The 21,965-nt window shown below is 41.1% G+C and overlaps 1 protein-coding gene across 1 annotated transcript; it reads left to right on the top strand.

Annotated features, from left to right (window-relative positions):
- Positions 1-6,738: 6,738 nt before the first annotated feature.
- Positions 6,739-19,451, top strand: WNT16 (Wnt family member 16). Its single transcript, XM_004386543.2, has 4 exons — positions 6,739-6,865; positions 7,050-7,294; positions 9,462-9,748; positions 17,639-19,451. Exons 1-4 carry the CDS (start codon positions 6,771-6,773, stop codon positions 18,101-18,103), a joined length of 1,092 nt encoding a protein of 363 aa, XP_004386600.1. The 5' UTR covers positions 6,739-6,770; the 3' UTR covers positions 18,104-19,451.
- The last annotated feature ends 2,514 nt before the right edge of the window (positions 19,452-21,965 follow it).

Raw genomic sequence — 21,965 nt, 5'->3', positions numbered from 1 at the left:
ACATGGCAGGGCTACAGATTTGTCAGAAAGATTTAAGAGTATCAGTTTATTTACTGTTTTTAACACTTGCAGATACCGAAGCTGTGAATACTCCAGATATAGCCATCTGGTGGTCCCCTTGGAACTGGTGTAAATCATGTGCCACATACGAATGCAATGTAGTAGGTACAAGTCATGGCAAATTTCCAATTGGAAAGTGGCAGATTAGTAGATTATGTCGATGCTGACAGCTCTCAACTTAATGTTTCATTGATTCCACAGTGCTTGTGAGGGATTCCTTGTCTATTAAAACAACAATCACACAACCATTATTGAATACCTACTAAGCACTCAGCCCTGTGGTAGGCAATGGGGAGATGAAAAAGAATTACTCATACTCCTTGATTTGAGGACATTTATAATCTAATCACAGTCCATGGGTGACGCAAAGGGTTAGTGAGCTGGGTTGCTAACAGAAAGGTTAGTGGTCCAAATCCACCCAGAGGTTCCTCGGAAGAAAGGCATGGCGATCTACTTCCAAAAAATCAGCCATTGAAAACCCTGTGGATCACGGTTCTACTCTGACACACATGGGGTCACCATGATTTGGAATAGATTTGATGGCAACTGTTTTTTGTTATTTCCCCCTGGTTTTATAATCTGATCAGTGACTTACAATTAAAGCATATTAAGATGATAAAAAGCAAAGATGAATTAAATGATTACTGTTGTGGTGGGGATCTCAGGCTATGTAGGATTTGAACATAGCTAAAAAAAAAAAAAAAAAAAAAAAAAAAAACCCTGTTGCTGTTGAGTCGATTCTGACTCATAGCAACCCTATAGGACAGAGTAGAACTGGCCCAGAGAGTTTCCAGTGAGCGCCTGGTGGATTTGAACTACCGACCCTTTGGTTAGCAGCCATAGCTCTTTACTACGCCACCAGGGTTTCCATCATAAAGTGGTATGACCGCCCCCCCACCCCCAAAAATAAAAAGGGTAAGTGGGTTTGGATAAGCGGAAAGGAGAGAGTTCTATGTATGAAGACAGTATTTCTCAAGAAACAGAGATAGAAATATATTAGCCTTGCTTGTGCAACAGGGAAGAAAGAGGCTGGGCTGCCTGAGGAGAGTGAGTTTGAGGAAGTAGAGAGAATTTAAATCAGAAATATATGCTATGTTCAAATCCTGAATGAAGTATTTTAGATATCAGAGCAAAGGATTTAAAAACTGATGTGGAAGTATACAGGAAGTGGTTGAAAATTTCAATCAGGAATGTGAAAAAATTAAGGCTAAGTTTAAATCTGGTTTACCTCAATGTGAAGATTTAGATGTGAATAAACAGCAAACAGCACCTGTTGCCTGGTCAGACTTAATAAACTGCACTTTGACCTCCACCCACCCATAAAGAGAACAGTACTAAACCAAAAACACCCAGTGTCAGTCCATTCCACCTCTTGGCGAGCCCAAGCGTTACAGAGCAGAACTGCTCCAAGAACTGTCTTGGCTGTAATCTTTACCATAGCAGATTATCAGGCCTTTCTTCCCTGGTGCCATTGGGTGGGTTCCAATCACCAACCTTTAGGTTTGTTGTTGTTAGGTGCCATCCAGTCAGTTCTGACACATAGCGACCTTGTGTATAACACAATGAAACATTGCCCTGTCCTGCACCATCCTCACAATCGTATCAATGTTCCACTGCTAGCCATAAGGTTTTCACTGGCTGATTTTTATCAGAAGTAAATCGCCAGGTCCTTCTTCCTAGTCTGCCTTAGTCTGCAAGGTCCGCTGAAACCTGTCCACCATGGGTGATGGCTGGTATTTGAAATACCGGTGGCATAGCTTCCAGCATCACAGCAACATGCAAGCCACCCCAGTTTGACAAACTGACAGACGGGTGGTTTGTAGCTGAGTGCAAACAGTTTGCATCATCCAAGGAGCCAATGAGGACAGTAACCATTGGTTAAACATAGGAACAACAAACTTGAACACAAAAGCTGCTGAAACTGTTTCAGTATTTGCTGATTTCTGACTGGCATTTTTTGACGAATGAGTGTTTGTGACAACACAGCAATTAAGTGCAATGATGAAGGTCAGTAGAATAAAACAGACACTGTCAATTCTCTCTAAATGACTTTTACTCAGAAGTTTTCTGACTTAAAATTTGACACTAGACTGTTTTAGTAAAAACCTCCAGGAAGAACAAATTTGTTTTTCCATTATAGACTGCCCAGTGCTCAATCCATAAGTATTATTCTAAAAAAATGAAAATGTCAGATTTTTCAAGTAGTTTTTTGATAACTCATTAACATCTATAGTAATGTATTAATTGATGGGGTTGTTTTGGTTTGCAAAGTTCAGGATAGCTTTTTGAAAGAGACATTCAGAAAATCAATCCTCTCCAAGTATTTCCCTTTTTGTGTGTTTAGCTTACCTGTGTTCTCTGGGGGAACAGTGACCACCCCCCTTTGTCCAGGATTGTCTTTATTTTTAGTCCGTCATTCCAAAGAGATTGCATAATCTCTACAAACACTGCTAGAGACAAGCCACTTTCTACCAAGGCTTCTTTAACCTGAATTCCTAGGACAAGTAAACAAAAAACTTTTAACTTCCTGAGTTTTGGAAATTTAAAAAGCAAGGTGTCACCCCTTCCCAACTCCTGCTCTTACTCTAGGGTCTGTCATTGGCGTCTCCTCTCTTCCTCCAAGTCTGTCACTCCTAGGGGCTTTTCGGGCCACCAAAGGACAGCAGGGCATCCAGAATGCCATTCTCCACCCCCTCCTGAGAGCCAGTGGTCACAAGTCTGTGCTCTGTTCCATGCTGGTAGCATCCAGGTGGAAGTTAAAATAGAATGGATGGGGACCCAGTTATGTAAGAAGTCACCTCTGGTCTTCTGCTCTATCATGGGAGTTAAGACCAGCTGGGGTGCTTCTGGTATCAGTTTCCAGTACATAAGTCTCTGTGATCTGCAGCAGAAATTCTTACAACAGGGCCCTTAGAAGTCTTGTCCTCTGATGGGTTGCCAGAGGCAGAGTCCAAGGCATATCTGTACAGGCAGGCTTTTTTTTGCTGAGTTTCCCAGGGCCTAAAACTACCAGAACGAACAGGCTCCCCTGGGTTCTACAACTAGTAATCTACAACTGCCTTGGAGGGGAGGTGGGATTTGTTGCTGGCCAGCTACTTATCTGGTTCAATTGGCTCAGCTGGTCAGAGATGACCAAGGGTCACAGATTCAGTCCCTCGAGAGAACTCCTTTGTATGACATGCATGTGCTTGAAGTCCTGGCTATCTCTCTCCTGAATCCCCTTCGGGAATACAGCTCAAAAAACCTTACCTCCTACTAGGAAAACAAGCACGTGTCCTCCTCTTGGGACCAAGAATCTACAGATGCTTCAGTAAACTGTGCAAGCATGGAGTCACATGGTGCTTTATCTTAACAGCATTAATCAAGTTTTAGGTGGCTGATCTCAGACCATGAGATGACATAATATTAGCTCCCATTTATAGAACAATTAATGCTATGATATTAATGATACAGGGAACTGAATAATTATTTGAATGGAGGTATCTGTGAGCTGTGATGTAAGGAATCATGGACCCCAAATAAGAAATTTTGACTCTGTAGTGACTTGGGATTTGGTCAGGAAAACAAACAAACAAAAAACCAATACTAGTTTTGAATTAGGTTATGTATTAGCAGTATGTTGTGGTAGAAAGAGTAGCACCTCTGAAATAAGACTGATTTTTTATTCTACTATTTAATAGTTGAGTGCCCTTAAATGTTGTTTAATGTCTCTGAGCTCATTTCCTTATTTATAAAATGAGTATGATTGCATATTATGAGAATTGTTGGGGGATTGAAATTTTTTGTGTACGGAGAGAGAATTACACAGAGGGAGAGAATGCTGGAGGTGCACAGGAGGCACTCAATACACCATCGGTCCCAATGCCTGGCACAAAACAGGCAAGCAAATGTCTGTTCAATGAATGAAAAGCCTACTTCTTCAGCTGGGTCCACTCCTGAAAACACATCTCCCTTGCTTTAGGAGGTATGGATAGAATGACCCCTAAGACCCTAAGCCACAGAGAGAGATTGAGGACTATGCAGGCCCTGAAATTGTGTCCTGGATTTGAAAATGGTTGACCTAATAGTCTTCAACTCTAGCATACTCTGAGCGCTCCTCAGAAGGCTTTGTCTGGATGCCTAGACAGTGCTGGATCCTTAGACTGATAACGAAGGCAACATTCAGGTGACTCCCCTAGACTAGATTAAGCAATCCTCCGATACGTGCTCATGGCGCACTGCACTTCCTTCATTCATGCTGTATTGTAATTGCCTGCTCACTATCAGTCTTGTCAACTAGGCTGTGAATTCTACAACCATTTGGTCTATTCTATCCCTGCTATCTAAACAATAGCAGAGGCCCAATATATATTTTTAAATAGAAAAAGTCAAGCAACCTCCTTAAAACATCTACCATTGTTGGCCCTAAAATCAACCTAGAGTATCGATGCTCTCCACCCACCAGTCCTAAGAACTCTTGTACCCCCCTCCCACTCCTCCACCCCCTTTAATGGAAGCTGCTTCTCAAATTCAAACATTTAGGCCACTTAACTGTCTGCTCAGGGTGTTCCTCGTCATGTTTATCCACTCAAAAGTGTTCATAAAAAGGATCTCAACTATAAGGCCCAATGCTCAGGTACAGCAATGAATGTGCCATGGTCTCTCTTGGAGAAGCTCACAGAATAAAGTAAGCTCAGAAGAAGACTCTGATTTTCAGAGAAGCCACTAGTCATTAGCCAGAATGTTTCTGGATCACTGACTACACTCTATCATCAACTTGACCCTCTAAAAATTACAATGTGTCCTTAGGACCTGGTACATAGTGTACGCTCAATAAATACTTGTTGGATAAAGGAATGAATAGGGTATCATGGGAACTTCAGTGAGCTTTCATTGCTCTGGGTGGATATAGGAGAAATGCAGCAAATATTATCAAATCCTTTACTTGAATAAGTCTGGATTCGGTACCTACTGAGCTACTATCTCCACCCTGAGAATTTATTAACATTTCAGAAGTCCTTTGAGGTGCAGATGATGCCTCTCTGAAACATGTCCTATCCCCAAACTGAGGCAGGGCTTCCTGATAGCACAGCTAAGCATGTTCCACTTGCCTTCACTGTCTCACAGGTACCCTTCCAACCTGCAAACCACTGGTTCACTGGTCTTCCGACTGGGCGCCACAACATCCCCCTACTTCTGAACTTTCTTTGGCTCCAAAGAGTGCTCTGCAGGATGCTACCTTCTCCTTTACTAATAATCTCAGATTATTTTGTTTTAGACTTGTCTCCATGACTGCTTTGTATACTTGATGGAAGGGATCTTGTATTTATAAACTCCCACAGTTCTGGGCATATTAAAAAAAAAAAAACTAAACCAGTTGCTATAGAATTGATTTGACTCATGCTGACCCCATGTGTGTTAGAATAGAATTGCACTCTAGGGTTTTCAATCGCTGGGTTTTCAAAGTCTGTTACCTTCGAAAGTAAATCAGTAGGCCTTTCTTCTGTGGAGTCTCTGGGTGGATTCAGCTGCCAATCTTTGGGTTAGTGGCTGAGCTCTTAATCATTTGCACTACCCAGTAGGTATCTAATAAGTGTTCTATTTGTCGCCAATATGTAGCTCTGTCTCCAGGACAGCCATAATGTGGGACTGGGGAGAAGGGTAAGAACAACCCACATCTATTCTAGAGCTCTCCAGGCAGCTCTTTCTTTCTTTGTCTGCCCTGCATCTACTGCCTGGGACTGATGACAGTGCTCTCAAGGACTTCAGGAAATAAAACAACAAGGAAAAAGAAATCACGAAATACAATTTTTTAAACATGGTAGAATTAAATCCTTGGCTACAATCTTTCTTGTCCCTAAAAATAAAGGCATACATAAATGAAGACGATGGTTAAAAGCCTTACAGTATTTCACCCGTCCGCTGAAGTCTGTGGCAAGTAAGACCTCATTCAGTGTGCTAAAAGGTCAACTGGTTTGGTACCAATTCTGACTCAAAAAAGATTATTCTCCTGTGAGGTGAAGGGGAGGAAAGAAGGCGCGGCTAGGGGCCAGTGAGATTTTCCAGACACTCCACCCAGAGGGAAGTCCAAATGGGGCTGCTGTGGGTGGAACTCAAGGACATCTCCCATCAAACCCAAGCTTTCCCCCAGGGTTGCTATAACAGAAGTGCCCTTATCAGTCTTCTGGTTGAATTAAGCCCTTTCCAATGAAGACCCGCATCCAGGAGGCTGGGACAAATGGAAAGGTCAAGGCACACCAGGGCCTGGACCAGCTGTCCAGGAGCCACCAGCCCCGAGTGCCCCCAGGGGAGCCTGCTCTCAGCCAATGGGAGCCCGAGGGCCCGGGATGATGACCTGCGGGGCCAATCAGGCTCCAGGGCAGCCAGGGGGAGGAGATGGGAGGAGAGCCTCGGGCGATGGAGACGCAGCTCCAGCGACAGAAGTTTCTCACCTTGTAATGCGAGGGCCGCTAGCGCATCTCCTGCACCTCTCCAACTCCGCGCAGGAGGAGGGCCCCTAACTGCTTTCTCCCCACCCCCTCACCCTGCGCCCTGCAAGAGAGAGTAGACTGCTGAGAGCCCCTAGCACGGCGGGACTTCTTTTTATGTTGCATGCAGGGAGGAAGAGGGCGAGGACAACTTGGTGCCGGGGACTGACCTCTGGCCTGGCGGGTCTGGGCGGGGAGAACGGACGAGAAGTGGTCGGGTCTGGGGGACTCCATGCGGGGGCCATGGACAGAGCGGCGCTCCTGGGCCTGCCCCGCCTGTGCGCGCTGTGGGCAGCCTTGCTCGCGCTGTTCCCCTGCGGAGCCCAAGGAAACTGGATGTGAGTACGTGGACAGCAGGGGCGACGGGGTAGATGGCAAAGGGTGTCCAGCCCCCGGAGACTTTCACCTGAGCGGGGGAAGTGGAGCGGGGACCCTAGGGCTGCTGACCTGATTTTCGGGAGAACTCTGGGATTGGGAGGAGAGTAGGAAGTGCCTGACGCTGGGGACGGCTGTGTCCTACAGGTGGCTGGGCATCACCTCCTTCGGGGTTCCGGAGAAACTGGGCTGCGCCAACTTGCCACTGAGCAGCCGCCAGAAGGAGCTGTGCAAGAGGAAGCCGTACCTGCTGCCCAGCATCCGCGAGGGCGCGCGCCTGGGCATCCAGGAGTGCAGGAGCCAGTTCAGGCACGAGCGATGGAACTGCATGGTCGCCTCCACCGCCGCCCCGCCCGCCACCAGCCCAGTCTTCGGCTACGAGCTGAACAGCGGTGAGTCCTGGGACCCGTGGCGCTGTCGCTGGAAGGTGGGGGGTGGGATGGGGCGGAGAGTGAGGCAGGGTGGAGGGAAGCAGCGACAACTCCGCCAGTTCCTTTGAATAAAGCAAATAATTCTGGTACGATCCCATCGCTCTGTAAATCCCGAAAGAGGCCATTTAGTGCCCGGGAAAGGAGACCCGGTGTGCAAACGGTTAAGTGATCACCTGCTAACCAAAGGTTGGCGGTTCAAACCTACCTAGAGGTGCTGCGAGAGAAAGACCTGGCGATCTGCTCCGTAAAGATTATAGCCTAGAAAACCCTATGGGGCAGTTGTACTCTGTCACATAGGGTCGCTATGAGTCGAAATGGACTCCACGGCCCACAACAAGTGGATTGGAATTGCGGGGAGCAAGGGAGGTCAGACGCCAGAGCTGGGGTGCAGGTGCGGAGCGGGAGGGGGTGACACCCAGGTACAGAGCCAGACACTTGGGGCCTGTGACTCTTCCTCCTTCCCGCGGCGCCCCGCCGGAGTTGGGAAAAACTGACTCTCCCACCCCGCCGACCCCCCGGACCCTGTAGCGCACCCCTACGTGGGTGACCAGCTGGAGAAACATGAGGTCGGTGGCAGGGAAGATTGCTGCGGCATCTGCTTTGATTTAACCAGCTCGCTGCGCACCGAGCCCTGCACACGTAAGAGGCTTATTGCAGCGAAGCCCAATGTTTGTAGGCTCCTCGGACGGCCGGGTTGACGGAATAATGGTGACTTTAAGAGCGATTGTCCTGGACAACCCAAGGGCGGCTAACCTGGGCATGACTACTCTGGCTCTCTCCTCTCCTCGCTTTTTCCTCTATCCCTTCCCTCCTCCGTGCACACCCAGGGCGCGGGAAGCTGCAAGAAAACAAAGTTTCACCTCCACGTGCGTAGTGACTTGGTAAGGATACAGGTACAGAGAGGCAGGACTGTTGCATAAATATCAGCAGATTCAAAGAGTTTCAGGACTTGGGCGCTGAAAGGTTCGTTGTCGTTTTTCATGTTCATTTCCGTTCCCCCTCCACCTCTGACCCTTCCTCGCCAGGTCGCAACGCCCGGTCGCAACACACACCGTGCCAGAGCAGCGCATTTCCCCCGCTGCGTTTTGGCCGGCACACCCTTCCGAAGGAGCCCTGACCTCCTGCAGAGAAAAAAAAAAAAAGATGTGTTCTTCACAGTTGCTGAAATGCAGAGGCATCATCAGCTGTTGAAAAGGTTTATTGGGCAACGGGCGTGAAACTGTTTCTACTCCAATCTAAACATCTCTCAAGAGAAAAAAAATAGTCGCCTGCTGAGTCCCTTCTAGTCTTATTTTATTAATGTTTTAATGGAGCTTTACTTTTCAAAGATTTGAGCTCAAACTCTACTGTAGGTGTGCTAAATACAGCTTTTTCAATATCTAATACTTCTCATAATTCTTTTTTTTTGTTAGTGGCATTTTAATTATTTTACCTTTTATTGCCTTTAAGACTATATTAAATGTTTAACTGGTTTTATAAGTTTTATATTAACTTCAGTGATGGTTATTCACAATATCCTAAAGGAGGGCTAATTTTCAATGTGAAAGTAAACTGACATTTATTTACTAATTGTTTTGGACTTTGCTTCATTTTAATTTGCATTCTGACTTAGTTTTTGACAACAAAAAACACACTAAATTTTTCAGCGTGTGTTTTGTAAGAACACATTTAAAATTTCAAAAGAAATCTGGTTTCCTTTGGGTATTATATTACCATTTACAGTATCCATGCAAAAGATTTTACACTCAACAGGTATTTATTGAGCTGTTACTCTGTATTAAGCACTGAGCTAGGTGCTGGCATACGTTTCAGATTTTAAAAATAAACAGAAGATTTGAAAGCACGAGGACAATGTCATACATTAACAATGTCATTATTGCATGAATAATGACATTAAAATAATGTCATAATATGTGACAATCCCCCAAGTGGGATAGTGAAAATTAACATTGGTGTTTTTTAAAGGACTGGAATAGGAAATCTTCCTTTCTAATGTATACTCATTAAAGCATCCATTGTCAGCAATTGAGAAATTACTTCTCTGATAGGAGGACGAGTGGAAGGCTTTGTTCTGAGCATTCACAGGGTATAGTGGCTCTCTAATTTAGCAATGTATGTTTTATTCTAGGCACCAAGGAAACAGCATTCATTTATGCAGTGATGGCTGCTGGCCTAGTGCATTCTGTGACCAGGTCATGCAGTGCAGGCAACATGACAGAATGTTCCTGTGACACCACCTTGCAGAATGGCGGCTCGGCGAGCGAAGGCTGGCACTGGGGGGGCTGCTCTGATGATGTCCAGTATGGCATGTGGTTCAGCAGAAAGTTTCTCGATTTTCCCATCAGAAACACCACGGAAAAAGAAAGCAAAGGTCTGTTAGCAATGAACCTGCATAACAATGAAGCGGGAAGGCAGGTATGTATTAGAAAATGGAATAAAAATCCAGGGTCTTCAGGTAAATGTTTATCACCAGAATTACACTTCTGGATGAATCTGTCCAAATGGTTTAAAAACCAAACACTTGCAGTCTAAGAATTATATGTATTCCTTCTTGAGTGTGTATTTACCACATTGGTTTAGTTTCTCTATGTGATGTGAGTTGAATCTTGTGATAGAATGTTTGTATACCTTGTATACCTGAGATATTAATTATAAAATAATAGATGTAGAAGTGGCTGTTGGGTTATAGGATTCCCTCCCCTTAGCTGATTAGTGGCAGAGCCCAAATAGGATCGACAGTGTCTGCCTTTCTAATGGGACTGAATCAGATTTCATTTCCCCCAATTTGCGTATTGATTATGTTTTACATCTGTTTCTTAGTGAGCAGTGGTTCCCAGACATGGTATCAGTTTTGTCCATACTTTCTCTAGCAAATGCATCTTGAATGCACTAAGGGAATACACAGACCTTAACTAATATTTTTTGTAAAACAAAGTTTCTTCAATAGAGATAGTTATTTTATTATAAAGTACTGTAGCTTCACTGTAAAAAATTCATAAAATACAGATAAATGTAAAGAAGACAATAGATATAATTGTATATAGATGTTTTAAAACAGAGATATACTAAAAATTGGAGGGAGTCAAATTTGAATAACTACCACCTAATTAACCTCTTTTAAGTATTGTGATTTTTTTTTTACAGTAAGTTTTCCTAGAATAGAGTACATCTGTGACTTTATTGAACTTTCATTATATTAATGAATTTTGACACAGTACAATTTGGGTTCTACAACATAGTTGAATTACTTCGCTGAATTGAATTACATAGTTGAATTAACATAGTAACTTTTAAACAGGGCTTCCAAGTGGTTCTTTTGGGTTTGAATCCCTGCTGAGAATTTGCATCTCCATGCCAGATATACTGAATCAGAATCTACATTTTAACAAGATCCCCAGGTGATTCTTATGTATAATACACTTTGAGGCCCAGTGCTCTGCTAGTGGTTTTCAGAATTGGTCCCAAACCAGCAGCATTAGCATCATCCTTAAAACTGGTTCACAGCCCTGCTTTTAAAACAGTTAAACCTATGTTGTAGTAACCTATTTAGGACAGGAATATCAGCACATATTCTATGTTATTGTAAATATCCAATAAACCGCAAAGGTCCCAAAGTAGTCACTGCAAGCTGCCCAATTCTCCTGAAATAAAATAAGTTGCAGTATCTCTCAGGAATATTGAAAGTATGTGTTGCATTTGTTTTACATTTTTGGAAAGTAAATAAATGGAACTCATTCAGTATAGTTGCAAGTGCCAGCCAGTTTTCTTTACTCAAACTACTTTGCTTTTAGAGACAAAAACAGTTATCTCAGTAAATCTATCACCTTAACACTTCTATCAACTAAAAAATAGTGAAACAGAAAGTTAGTAAATAGGAGAGTTAGTAAGTAGCTATGTAAGATTTTCATATTTTTGTTTAGAAATTTTAATTTATTTTATCTCACTAAAAAGCAATGGCTCTTTTCCTTAAAGTTTTACTTAAAAAAAAAAAAATTAAATGAATGAGTTGTTGCTTCAATTTAAATACCCAATAAAGGACTTTTTATTATTTCTAACATATTTCTAAAGAGGTTAAATATAGTTAACATATGTTCTTTTAAAACTCTAGCTTTAAACTAGAGAAAAACATCAAAATATATCAAATTAACATATTTTAAAAACAAGAAATTGGATGAACGTTTACTATTTATACTTTAAGTCTTCCTTAGTCATTCTCTAAACAATTTTAGTAGAGATTTAAAATAAAATTAACCATAAAGCAAAACTCAGAAACTTATGCTATGACTAATTCTCTATAAATGAAGTCACCTCTGAAATTATGAAAATCCCTAAGGCATTCTAAAATGTATTTTTATTACTAATATTAGGCAACGATTTAGTTTTATTCTGTTTTGTGTGTTCTTTTCAAATTAGGTAGCAATGTTTGCCTCTGTAACCATTAACTTTAGTCGTAAACTATTATTTATATTCTAAATATATTAAAAGGGTATGCATCAATTTTAATCTACCTCTTGCTGGCAAAAACAATCTTCTCACGTTACCTAGGTTTTTGCTATTATTCTAATTATACAGAAAATAATTGAGCCTATGCATATATACACAATGTTAAGTAAATTTCAGAGTTTTCTGTACTGAAAGCTTTTTTTTTTAATTTTTTTGTTTCCCCCACATTATTCTAGATGGAACTTTAAAACGTTACCAAATATTTACCTGGATATATTTAGAGTACTACACTGGTGTTTTTGTTGGTCTTTTCTTATGAAGTATTACAATCAAAACATTTCTCTATTTTTCTTTCCATTGGTGGGGGAAAAAAATTAGGTTTCCAGGTTATTATCTAAAGTGGAAGAGCAATCAACTCAATTTTCAGTACTGGCAATTAGGATTTTAATCGAATAGGCATATTCTTCTGAGTAAAGTTCAAGGTCTGCATTCAATTGAGTTGTTGATTTTCCTAGTCTCAAAATCCCCAAACTCAAAATGTAGGAAAGCGTTCAGAGAAATGTGGGTACTGGCGCTTAGTAGTGCTATGGGCAGGAGAGATGATTTTCTAACCGCTGACCTTAAATACTCTAATCCCACTTGGTTTCTGACACCATTCCTAAAGTTATGACTCCAAGAATAATGTTGCTGAATGGTGATTGGCTAATGGAATGATGTGATGTCTTCCAGGGGCAGAACTGCTGGAAATAATGTGACTTGGAATATTTATGGGTATTTCTTTTGGTGTGCTTAAAATATTTCCATTCTTCCTATGTTCACCTCATAAACTTTCAAGTTTCCCGACCCCATAATTTGTTTTATGATGAATAACTCAAGACAGTGGGAAGGGCCCGACCCCGAATTTTCATTGACCTGTTTCAAGAATACTTCTAAGTAGTTGAACAACACATACATGCTTTGCTTCTCAGCAGGTTAAAATATATTTTCGGACAGAAAGGGACAAAATGGGTAAGAAGAATAGGAATTTGACATGCAAGCATCCAACCGTATGTTGCAGTTTTCATTAAAAACTTAAACAGATCATCTGATAGTTGACAAAATGAAATGTTAGTCAAGAAATGTTCCACCACCGCTTCCTGGCCATTTCTGTAAAGTTTGGATAAAGCAATGTCCTAGAAAAAAATTACCACCCAATGCAATACCTCTGAGTCAAAATTGCCGGACCCATCACTATTTAGACCAATTCCCAAGCAGTTTTCATTTTTACATAAAATATATTTTGTGTATCAAGGACTTCAGTTTTAATGATACATCCTTCTTATTTCACTGCATTCAAACTTTATCAAACCAAAACGTACACAAGGAGACCGGTAGATTAAATGCCATTCTCCTAATTGCTCTCCCATAGTTAAAAAAATTTCCACCAAAATGTGCACATCTGTTTGCAATAGTTAACAAAACATTCCTCTGTTGATATCGTTATAAACCTTAACAACTCAACTAGGGAAGAGAAAGGAATTTGCTCATAACCACACACAACTCATTCGGTTGCTATTCTCTCTTCCTGTTACCAGAAAATGGCTGTACCATCTCTGCAGTTCACAGTGGCTGTTTCACATTAATTAAGAGTGCTAGCTAGAAAGCTCCAGAATGTACTTTTTTTTTTGGAGTGTTCATGCAATTTCCTTAAATATACTTGTATTTTCCACTTTCATTTTTCTCTCTATACTAAAATTATCCTTCTGCACCTAAAGACTGTATATCATGTATCACCAACCTTCCTTATGTAAAACAAGTGTCTTAACCACACTGTTGATTTTTCTATAAAACTGGAATAATAGCAAGTACATGTTCATTAACCATCTACTATGTACAAGGCAAAAGGAGCCCTGGTGCTGCAATGGTTAAGTGCTCTGCTACTAACCAAAAGGTTGACAGTTTGAACCCACCAGCAACACCACGGAAGAAAAGACCTGTCCGTCTGCTCCCGTAAAGATTATAGCCTAGGAAACCCTATGAGGCAGTTCTACTCTGTCCTATAGGGTCACTATGAGTGAGAATCAACTCAATGGCGCACAACATGTGCAAGGCAGTTCTTCCTATTATAAAACTAAATCGAGTAAAACAATTTATGAATATGCTTTGCAAAGCACTAAGTTCTGTAGAGTTAAACTGTGTGTGTGTGTGTGTCCGTGTGTGTGTGTCCACCCTTGAACTCTACATTTCATCAAATTCTCTTGGTGGTGATTACATTATGGTGATTACTTTGGTTTCTTTTAGTCCCTATTTGTACAAGTTCCTTCCGTAGGGTATTATGAGGGCATAATCATTCAAACTGCATGTCAATTTTACTGGGATTCTTGTTGAAGTTCATTTCTCTCTCTATCTTTGAATATATGTAAGATAAAAATACTATTTCTTTTCTTAGACTCATTGTTAAGGACACTTATAATTCAAAGGTAGTGGAATAAAACTTTTTTAAGAAAATGTCATCTCTGAAAATTTATAGTTAACTACAAATACTTAAAAGAGCTAGATTGCTATGTTAGGAAAATCCTTCCCAAATTACAATACAAATTCAGAAGATGATATAACTGAATTTAAAAAAATCAGTCTTTTTTTAACCTTCAAACCTGTGAGGCAGTGTATCACTCTGTGGACCCACACTGTGATGGACAAAGCTAAGGCTGAGGAATTGGAGGAGAGCCAGGCTGGCTCAAGCTCTCCCAACACCATTGACCTCCTAGCGGTGACTCTTTGGTTTAAGAGCCCATTACCCACTGCCGTGGAGTTGATTCCGATTCATAGAAACCCTATAGGACAGGGTAGAACCGCCCCATAGGGTTTCCAGGGAGTGGCTGGTGGATTCAGACTGGTAATCTTTTGGTTAGCAGCCAAGCTCCTAACCACTGTGCCACCAGGGATCCAGTTGGTTTAAGAAGGTGATTTTTATTACTTCCTCCAGATTCAGGTTAGCGATAAAGGACGACTTACAACTGTTCGAGTGAGCTGGATTAATCATTCAATAAGTATTTGGTGAGCACCCACTCTGTCCTCCACTCTTTACAAATTGGCAACACCTTACAGGGTGTCTAACCTGACCAATAAAAGAAAACGTCGGCTCTTCAGCCATAGGAAGGGGCAGCTTTAAATCACAAAGTGATGATTGTTAGGAGTGTTGATTACGTTTAAACATATAAACATGCATTCTTAGATCTTTGGCTTTCTTAGGACAATTTGTTTTATTACTTAGCAGTGATTGAGCTCTTTTTTTGTCAAGCACGTATAATCTGAACAAAGTTAGGCAGATTGCATTAATCTGAACATTTATTTGCCTGGAGAATTTTTAAAGGATTGAGGGCTTTGCGAATATGAGATGTCATAAATTTAACCAGATAAGCCTGTATGCCATGCTTTATAAATTGTTTTGGTATTATTGAAGGGTACCTTTTGCCCAGGTTAGTAAGAAATAGACATATCTATTAGCTTTTCAGTTTTGTGAATTCAAAAAGAGCATATGTGCCATCTTCTATAAAGGACAGGATTTAAATATTCTGTTCATTATTTTAAACACTAATAGGAAGTAACAAGCATTGCACAAATCAATACCATATGCTCTCATTTGAGGTTGTAAGTATATTATAAATTGTTTAAAATATTGTCTCATTCGATAGTTCAGAAAACTTTGTTAATTTGTTAGAAAATGTAACATTCCGCAAACATGTCAGTGTTAGGTTTTGCACAAAAAAATCCCTGTCATTTTATACTTTTGATAAGAACTGTAAGTGGAATTTAAGCTGTGAGCTTTTCCCTTTCTTTGGTGAGATTAAACACATGATTTCCAAGTTATTGAATGGAAGGATCTATTTTTCATTTTACCCAGCATGTTGGCAGAAGGTCAACTCTACAGCTAGTCCTGATGATTTATTAATCTGCTCTGCCATCCTCTGGGAATTGAAGGAAACTATGCTGGCTAGCCTGGTACATAAGAGATGAGAGCCCTGAACCTTTTGAAATCTCTATATTGTTTTCACACTGTTAGCCCCATTTGAAATGTTATCTCAACTCTTACTGTACTTTCTTTTTCAGAGCAAGGGGGCATTTATTTAAATCTTGATGGATGCCATGCAGTGGGCTATTACAAATATCTGTAATCTAATCTAATTAATTCTTCCGTCTGGGTAAACTAAACTCAGCATTTAGAATTGAAAAGTTACATATATATCATCCCCTTTCTATGTTAGGATGGTGCTACTGATCAACAAGGATAGGACATATGTTTTGAATTTATTTTTGGGAAGAGGAGAAGAATTTGCTATGAGCAAACACACTTCCCAGTCTTTTCTCCTTTTGACCAATTTAAGATGGTTAGTCAGGGTTTCTCATGTGCTTTCTGACCTGGGGACCATGAGTTCCACACACACCCGTGAATGTACTGACTTATTTACAGCGCTCAAACCGAGAACTCTCGATTCAATCAGTAGGTTTCATCCCAAGCTGTTCATTTGAATCATGTGAGCAGTTTGTTTTGTTTTGTTTTGTTAAAATACCATTGCCTGGACCCGACCAATCAAATCAGAATCTCAGGTGTTCAAGCCTTGTTTAATTTGCAAAGTTCCACAGGTGTTTCTTTATAGGTATAAGTTCAAAACTCTCATTTTTATACAGGAGAAAACAGACCCAGAAAGTTAAGTGATTGGGTTGGCTGTACTTCTGTTGTAGCATCAAACACTTGGTGAGAGCGGAGGACTGCTGTATCAGTGGAGCCTTGGGGTGCAGTTGTTAAGAGCTTGGCTGCTAACCAAAAGGTCAGGAGTTCAAATCCACTAGCCGCTCCTTGGAAACCCTATGGGGCAGTTCTACTCTGTCCTGTAGCGTCGCAGTGAGTAGGAATCAACTCGACAGCAACGGGTTTGGTTTGTATTTTTGGCTCTGTCAGTGCTTCTCAGACTTTACTGTATAGACCAGTCACCTGGCGATCCTGTTAAAATGCAGCATTTGATTCTGGAGCTCTGGAGAGGGGTCCAAGAGCCTGCATTTCTAACAAGTGACACTTGTTCTGCTGGTCCATGGACCACACTCTGAGTAGGAAGGCGCTAATGGTAAGCAACATAGGGCATAAGCGTCCTCCCACATCTAAAATTAGACAGGGAATTAGGAATAAAAGCAGTCTCCTTTTGTTATTTCAGATAATCTCTGATAAAAATGTCAGCCTGGTTTACACTCACCAGAGCCCTGGAGGCGCAGTGGTTAACAGCTTTGCTGCTAACCAAAAGGTCAGCAGTTGGAATTCACCAGCCGCTCCTTGGAAACCCTATGGGGCAGTTCTACTCTGTCCTATAGGGTTACTATGAGTAGGAACCGACTCGATGGCAATGGGTTTTTTCAGGTTTACACTCTGCGGCACTTGGAAAGGTTTGCTCCACAGGGTCAAAAGAAGCACAAAACACTTGAACCCAAGCACCCTTAAAGATGCTTTAAAGAAAACAAACAAACAGGAAAAAAAACCCTATAAGTTCAAAAAGAAGCCCTGATGGCACAGTCGTTGAGTGCTCAGCTGCTAACTGAAAGGTCAATGGTTGGAACCCACCAGCCACTCCGCAGGAGAAAGATGTGGCAGTCTGCCTCTATAAAGATTAACAGCTTTGGAAAACCTATGGGCAGTTCTACTCTGTCCTGTAGGGTCACTATGAGTCAGAATCAACTCAATGGTAATGGTTTTTTTTTATGGGTATAAGTTCAAAACTCTCATTTTTATACAGGAGAAAACAGACCCAGAAAGTTGACTGGGTTGGCTGTACTTCTGTTGTAGCATGAAACACTTGGTGAATGATGTTTGAACACAATTACTGTTGGTTTCAGGCTGTAGCCAAGTTGATGTCCGTAGACTGCCGCTGCCATGGGGTTTCGGGCTCCTGTGCCGTGAGAACCTGCTGGAAAACCATGTCTTCTTTCGAGAAGATCGGTCATTTGTTGAAGGATAAATACGAAAACAGTATCCAAATCTCAGACAAAATAAAGAGGAAAATGCACAGGAAAGAAAAAGATCAGAGAAAAATACCGATCCGCAAGGATGATCTGCTCTACATTAATAAGTCTCCCAACTACTGTGTGGAGAATAAGAAACTGGGGATCCCAGGGACACAAGGCAGAGAATGCAACCGCACATCCGAGGGCGCCGATGGGTGCAACCTCCTGTGCTGTGGCCGGGGCTACAACACTCACGTGGTGCGGCACGTGGAGAGGTGCGAGTGTAAGTTTATCTGGTGCTGCTATGTCCGCTGCAGGAGGTGTGAAAGCATGACTGACGTCCACACCTGCAAGTAACCACACGGTCCAGCCTTGGGCAAGACTCCCCAGTGACACACAACTAGAGCACAACCCACATACCCGGTTTCCCAGCTGTGCAGGGCTGGTGACGTTGACTCCTGTGCTGGGATTCCCAGATCCTTGGGCTTTTCAGAGTTTCCTTTACCTGAGCAACATCCAATCACATAGGAAGCATGTGACTTTCTTGGTATTCCAAAGTTAAAAAGGTTTGGCTTCATCCTCGACTGTGGACTCAGTAATGCTCACTGAATATTAGACATTTTTAAAAGACACCTCTTATAGCAGCAAGGGGTGTACACATGAATCTCATTTACTCTCTCAGTATTTTAGATGGAGAAATCATCCTAAGTATTGGTGCAAAGAAACAGAAGGTGTTGAAAAGTTAACAGAAGCGGTCCTTACTTGCCCTTTCCTGAACTTCAAAAGTAGTTTAAAGGAATTTTCATAAATGACACAATATCCCTGAAAAATGTTTTTGAGAGATGTTTAGTGACAAAAGGAAAGAAACAAAAGGTGAAAAACAAAATGTGTAATTTGGTTTTTAAGTGCCCTTTAAACAGCAGAAGTTACCTAGAACAACTCCAGCAAAGTGTATAGCAGTCCTTGATTTGGGGATTTACAGTTTAATCATAGACCAATTTGCACTGTTAAAAACCCAGCTCTGAGATACTGGGGGATGGAGGGATCCTAAAACATGTGGGAAAAAAATGACATTTAAAGATAAAAATTTAAAGGGCTCTATAAGTATTGTAAGGAAAAAGCACCCTTTAAATGTTCAAAGACAGCATTTTGTAAAGTATTTTGCTAAAAAAAAAGTTTTATATTTTGTTAATACAGTATTTAAATTATGGAATATATTAAAACTTAAAACATTTATTGCCAAAGGCCAAGAGCTAAAGCAGTAAGATTATCTCTGAAATAAGATTAGCTTGTTGTTTTTTTCATACTATTAACTGACTTTTTTTACATTGAAAAAGAATTAATTAATTGAGTAGCTATATGGATGTGTATTTCTTGCCACAATGACAGCTTTCTATGTTACAGATTAAAATATGTTGCGAAATTTTGAGAACTGTGTTATTTCAGCAGTCAGATTAACTGGATTCTCTTTTCACATTAGTTATGCTTAACTTGTAAGGTTATTATAATAAATAATACAGTAAAGGTCTTAACTAGAAAAAAAGAATCTAAAGCAGAATAACAATTTGTGGATTTGATATCCTGGATATTTATTATATTATATGTAATGCTGCATTTCCATTTGAATGTTGAATGGTTTTTCTTGTCTTAATATTCATGCATGCATATTCATTATATTTTACAAGGTTCCTGGTGAAAATTATAGGGCTGTATTTAAGGCTATATTTTAATATAAATGCTTATGTTTTTTAGGAATGGTTAAATATTTAATTATTATATAAAAAATAGATTAGACAAAGAAAGAATATCCTTTGTCATATGAATAAGCTAAAAAAATGTTCCCCTGTCTCCAGGTTCCATTCTTTTTCTTTCAATTTTATTTACCAAGGCAGAGCAATAATTTGTTTAAAAAAAAAAGCAAACTCAAGAAAAGTATCTCAGGTCTAGTATTAAAATCAAGGCCAAACATTTAACTGTGACTCTTGCAATTCAACAAAATTATTATTTACTAAATCAGAGACTCTGAAATGGCAAATGAGCAAATACAGTGCCTATTTAAAAGGGTGGTTTTCCATTATTTTGCATACGCCGAAAAGAATAACCAGAAAAATAGTCACATGACTTTTTTGCAAAGTAAATCTACTTTATTTGTATTGAAAATTAAAAAACCAAACCCACTGCTGCAAATCAATTCCAACTCACAGCGACCCTATAGGGTTTTCAAGGCTGTAAATCTTTACGGAAGCAGACTACCACATCTTTCTCCCATGGAGCAGCTGGTGGGTTTGAACAGCTAACCTTCTGGTTAGCAACCAAATGTTTTAACCATTGCACCACCAGGGCTCCCTGTATTGAAAATAAGCCCCTTCTTTTTTTTAAAGAGGAAGACTGCAGTTCTATTTACTAATTTCTTCTATTAAGGAGAAAACTTTTCGTAACTGCCTTACTGACCAGCAGCTCTGAGCATCAGGCTGTCTCTAATTCACAAATATCTGATTACTATTCAGCCATTTGTTAAAAATGGTGATACCAATTCAGGCTCTCCTCTTTGGGATGGATGCCCGAGCAGAACTCCTAACCTCCAAGCTGTCTCTTTGTGTTCTTCTTTCCTTTCCCATGTCTGGCATTACCATGGAAGCCATCTTTGAATTTCTCCTGTCTGTCTTACGGTGGGCAGCCTGGCCTTGGCCCATTCCTTTCCCACTCCTCATCGTGGTACTCCTGGTAATACAAGTTCTGGGGTCCGAAGGCCCCTATCCAGTCTAAGCTATTTTGCCTGCATTAGCTAGGGCTCTAACTGGTTACAAGAACAGAAAACCCACCTCAGACTGTTTAAACATAAAAAGAAATGTATTGACTCAATGGAGTCCCTGGATGGTGCAAACAGTTAATATGCTCTGCTGCTAACCAAAAGGTTGGTGGTTTGAATCACTCCCTCAGAGGCACCTAGGAAGAAAGGCCTGATGAGCTACTTCTAAAAAATCAGCCACTGAAAACTCTGTAGAGCACAGTTCTGCTCTGACACATGGGATTGCCAGGAGTCTGAGTCAACCAGATGGCAACTACTATTGACTCATAACTAAAAAAGTTCAGAGTTGTGTCTGCTTGAGTGAAATTTGATTCATAAGCTCAAACCACATCCCTAGGGCTCAGGTCGCTTTCTCTAGGCTGGCTCCCGTGGGTTGTCTTTAACTTCAGGCTGCACATGGCGCTGCACCACATTCCAAACCCCCAAGCCACACACAGCAGCTCCATTTTCTCTCCTTATCTTAGCAGCATGGCTGCCTCATTTCCGGACCTTACATTCTTCTACCACACATACTATGGAAAATGAGAGGTCCTTTCTCTCCCAGAGGGCCCAGCAAATGTCATCTGAGTCTCACTGGCTCTGATTGGTTAATGTGCCCATCTCTGAACCAATCACAATGATTATTGGGAGTTGGTAGTAAGGGGTAGATATACTGATTGGCTTAAGGCCATCAAGGCCCATGGCTGGAACTGGCAGTGAGGTTCATTCCCACTAAAAGCACACAGCTAGAGTAGGGAGGGGGCAAGCCCCTAGAGGACCCCCAGGGTATTATCTTACCATAAAAAGGTGCCCAGATGCTGGGAGCAAATACATCAGGTGTCCCCAGTTCTAGTGACACGTTTTAGGAGACAGAGCTTCTGGCATCACATGAGTTTAGAACTCACAGCCAGATGTTCTAGTGAATTGTTTTTCAACTTAAGATTTCAACTTTTTTTGTAAATTTGGAACGGCTTAGTAGAGGCAATGGTAAAAGGCAATGAATGATGATTCATCTTGAAATGAAATCAAGGAAAACATCTTAAATGGCATTATCTATAACCTCTGCATAAGGAAGCTGACTAATTAAGCATTTCCCTGATAGTAGTACTTTATACAACATGAACGTGTAAAATATTCTTTAGAATATAAACAACTACATTGTTTCCTTATTCCCGATCTCTGGCTAGCTGATGGTTGTTCAGTTTTTTTTTGTTTTTGTTTTTTTTGTTTTTTAGCAAACTGTGATACTTAGTATTACTAAGAATGACACCCATTGCCCTCAAGTCAATTCCGACTCATAGCGACCCTATAGGACGGAATGGAGCTAGCTGCCCAGAGGGTTTCCAAGGCTGTAATCTTTATGGAAGCAGACTGCCACATCTTTCTCCTACATAGCTGCTTGTGGGTTCAAACTGCCGACCTTTTGGTTAG

This window comes from Trichechus manatus, unplaced genomic scaffold (genome assembly GCF_000243295.1).
Source record: "Trichechus manatus latirostris isolate Lorelei unplaced genomic scaffold, TriManLat1.0 scaffold00167, whole genome shotgun sequence".
NCBI lineage: Eukaryota > Metazoa > Chordata > Mammalia > Sirenia > Trichechidae > Trichechus > Trichechus manatus.
Note: the sequence above shows the minus strand (reverse complement) of the source record. Positions and strands in the feature narration are given on the sequence as shown.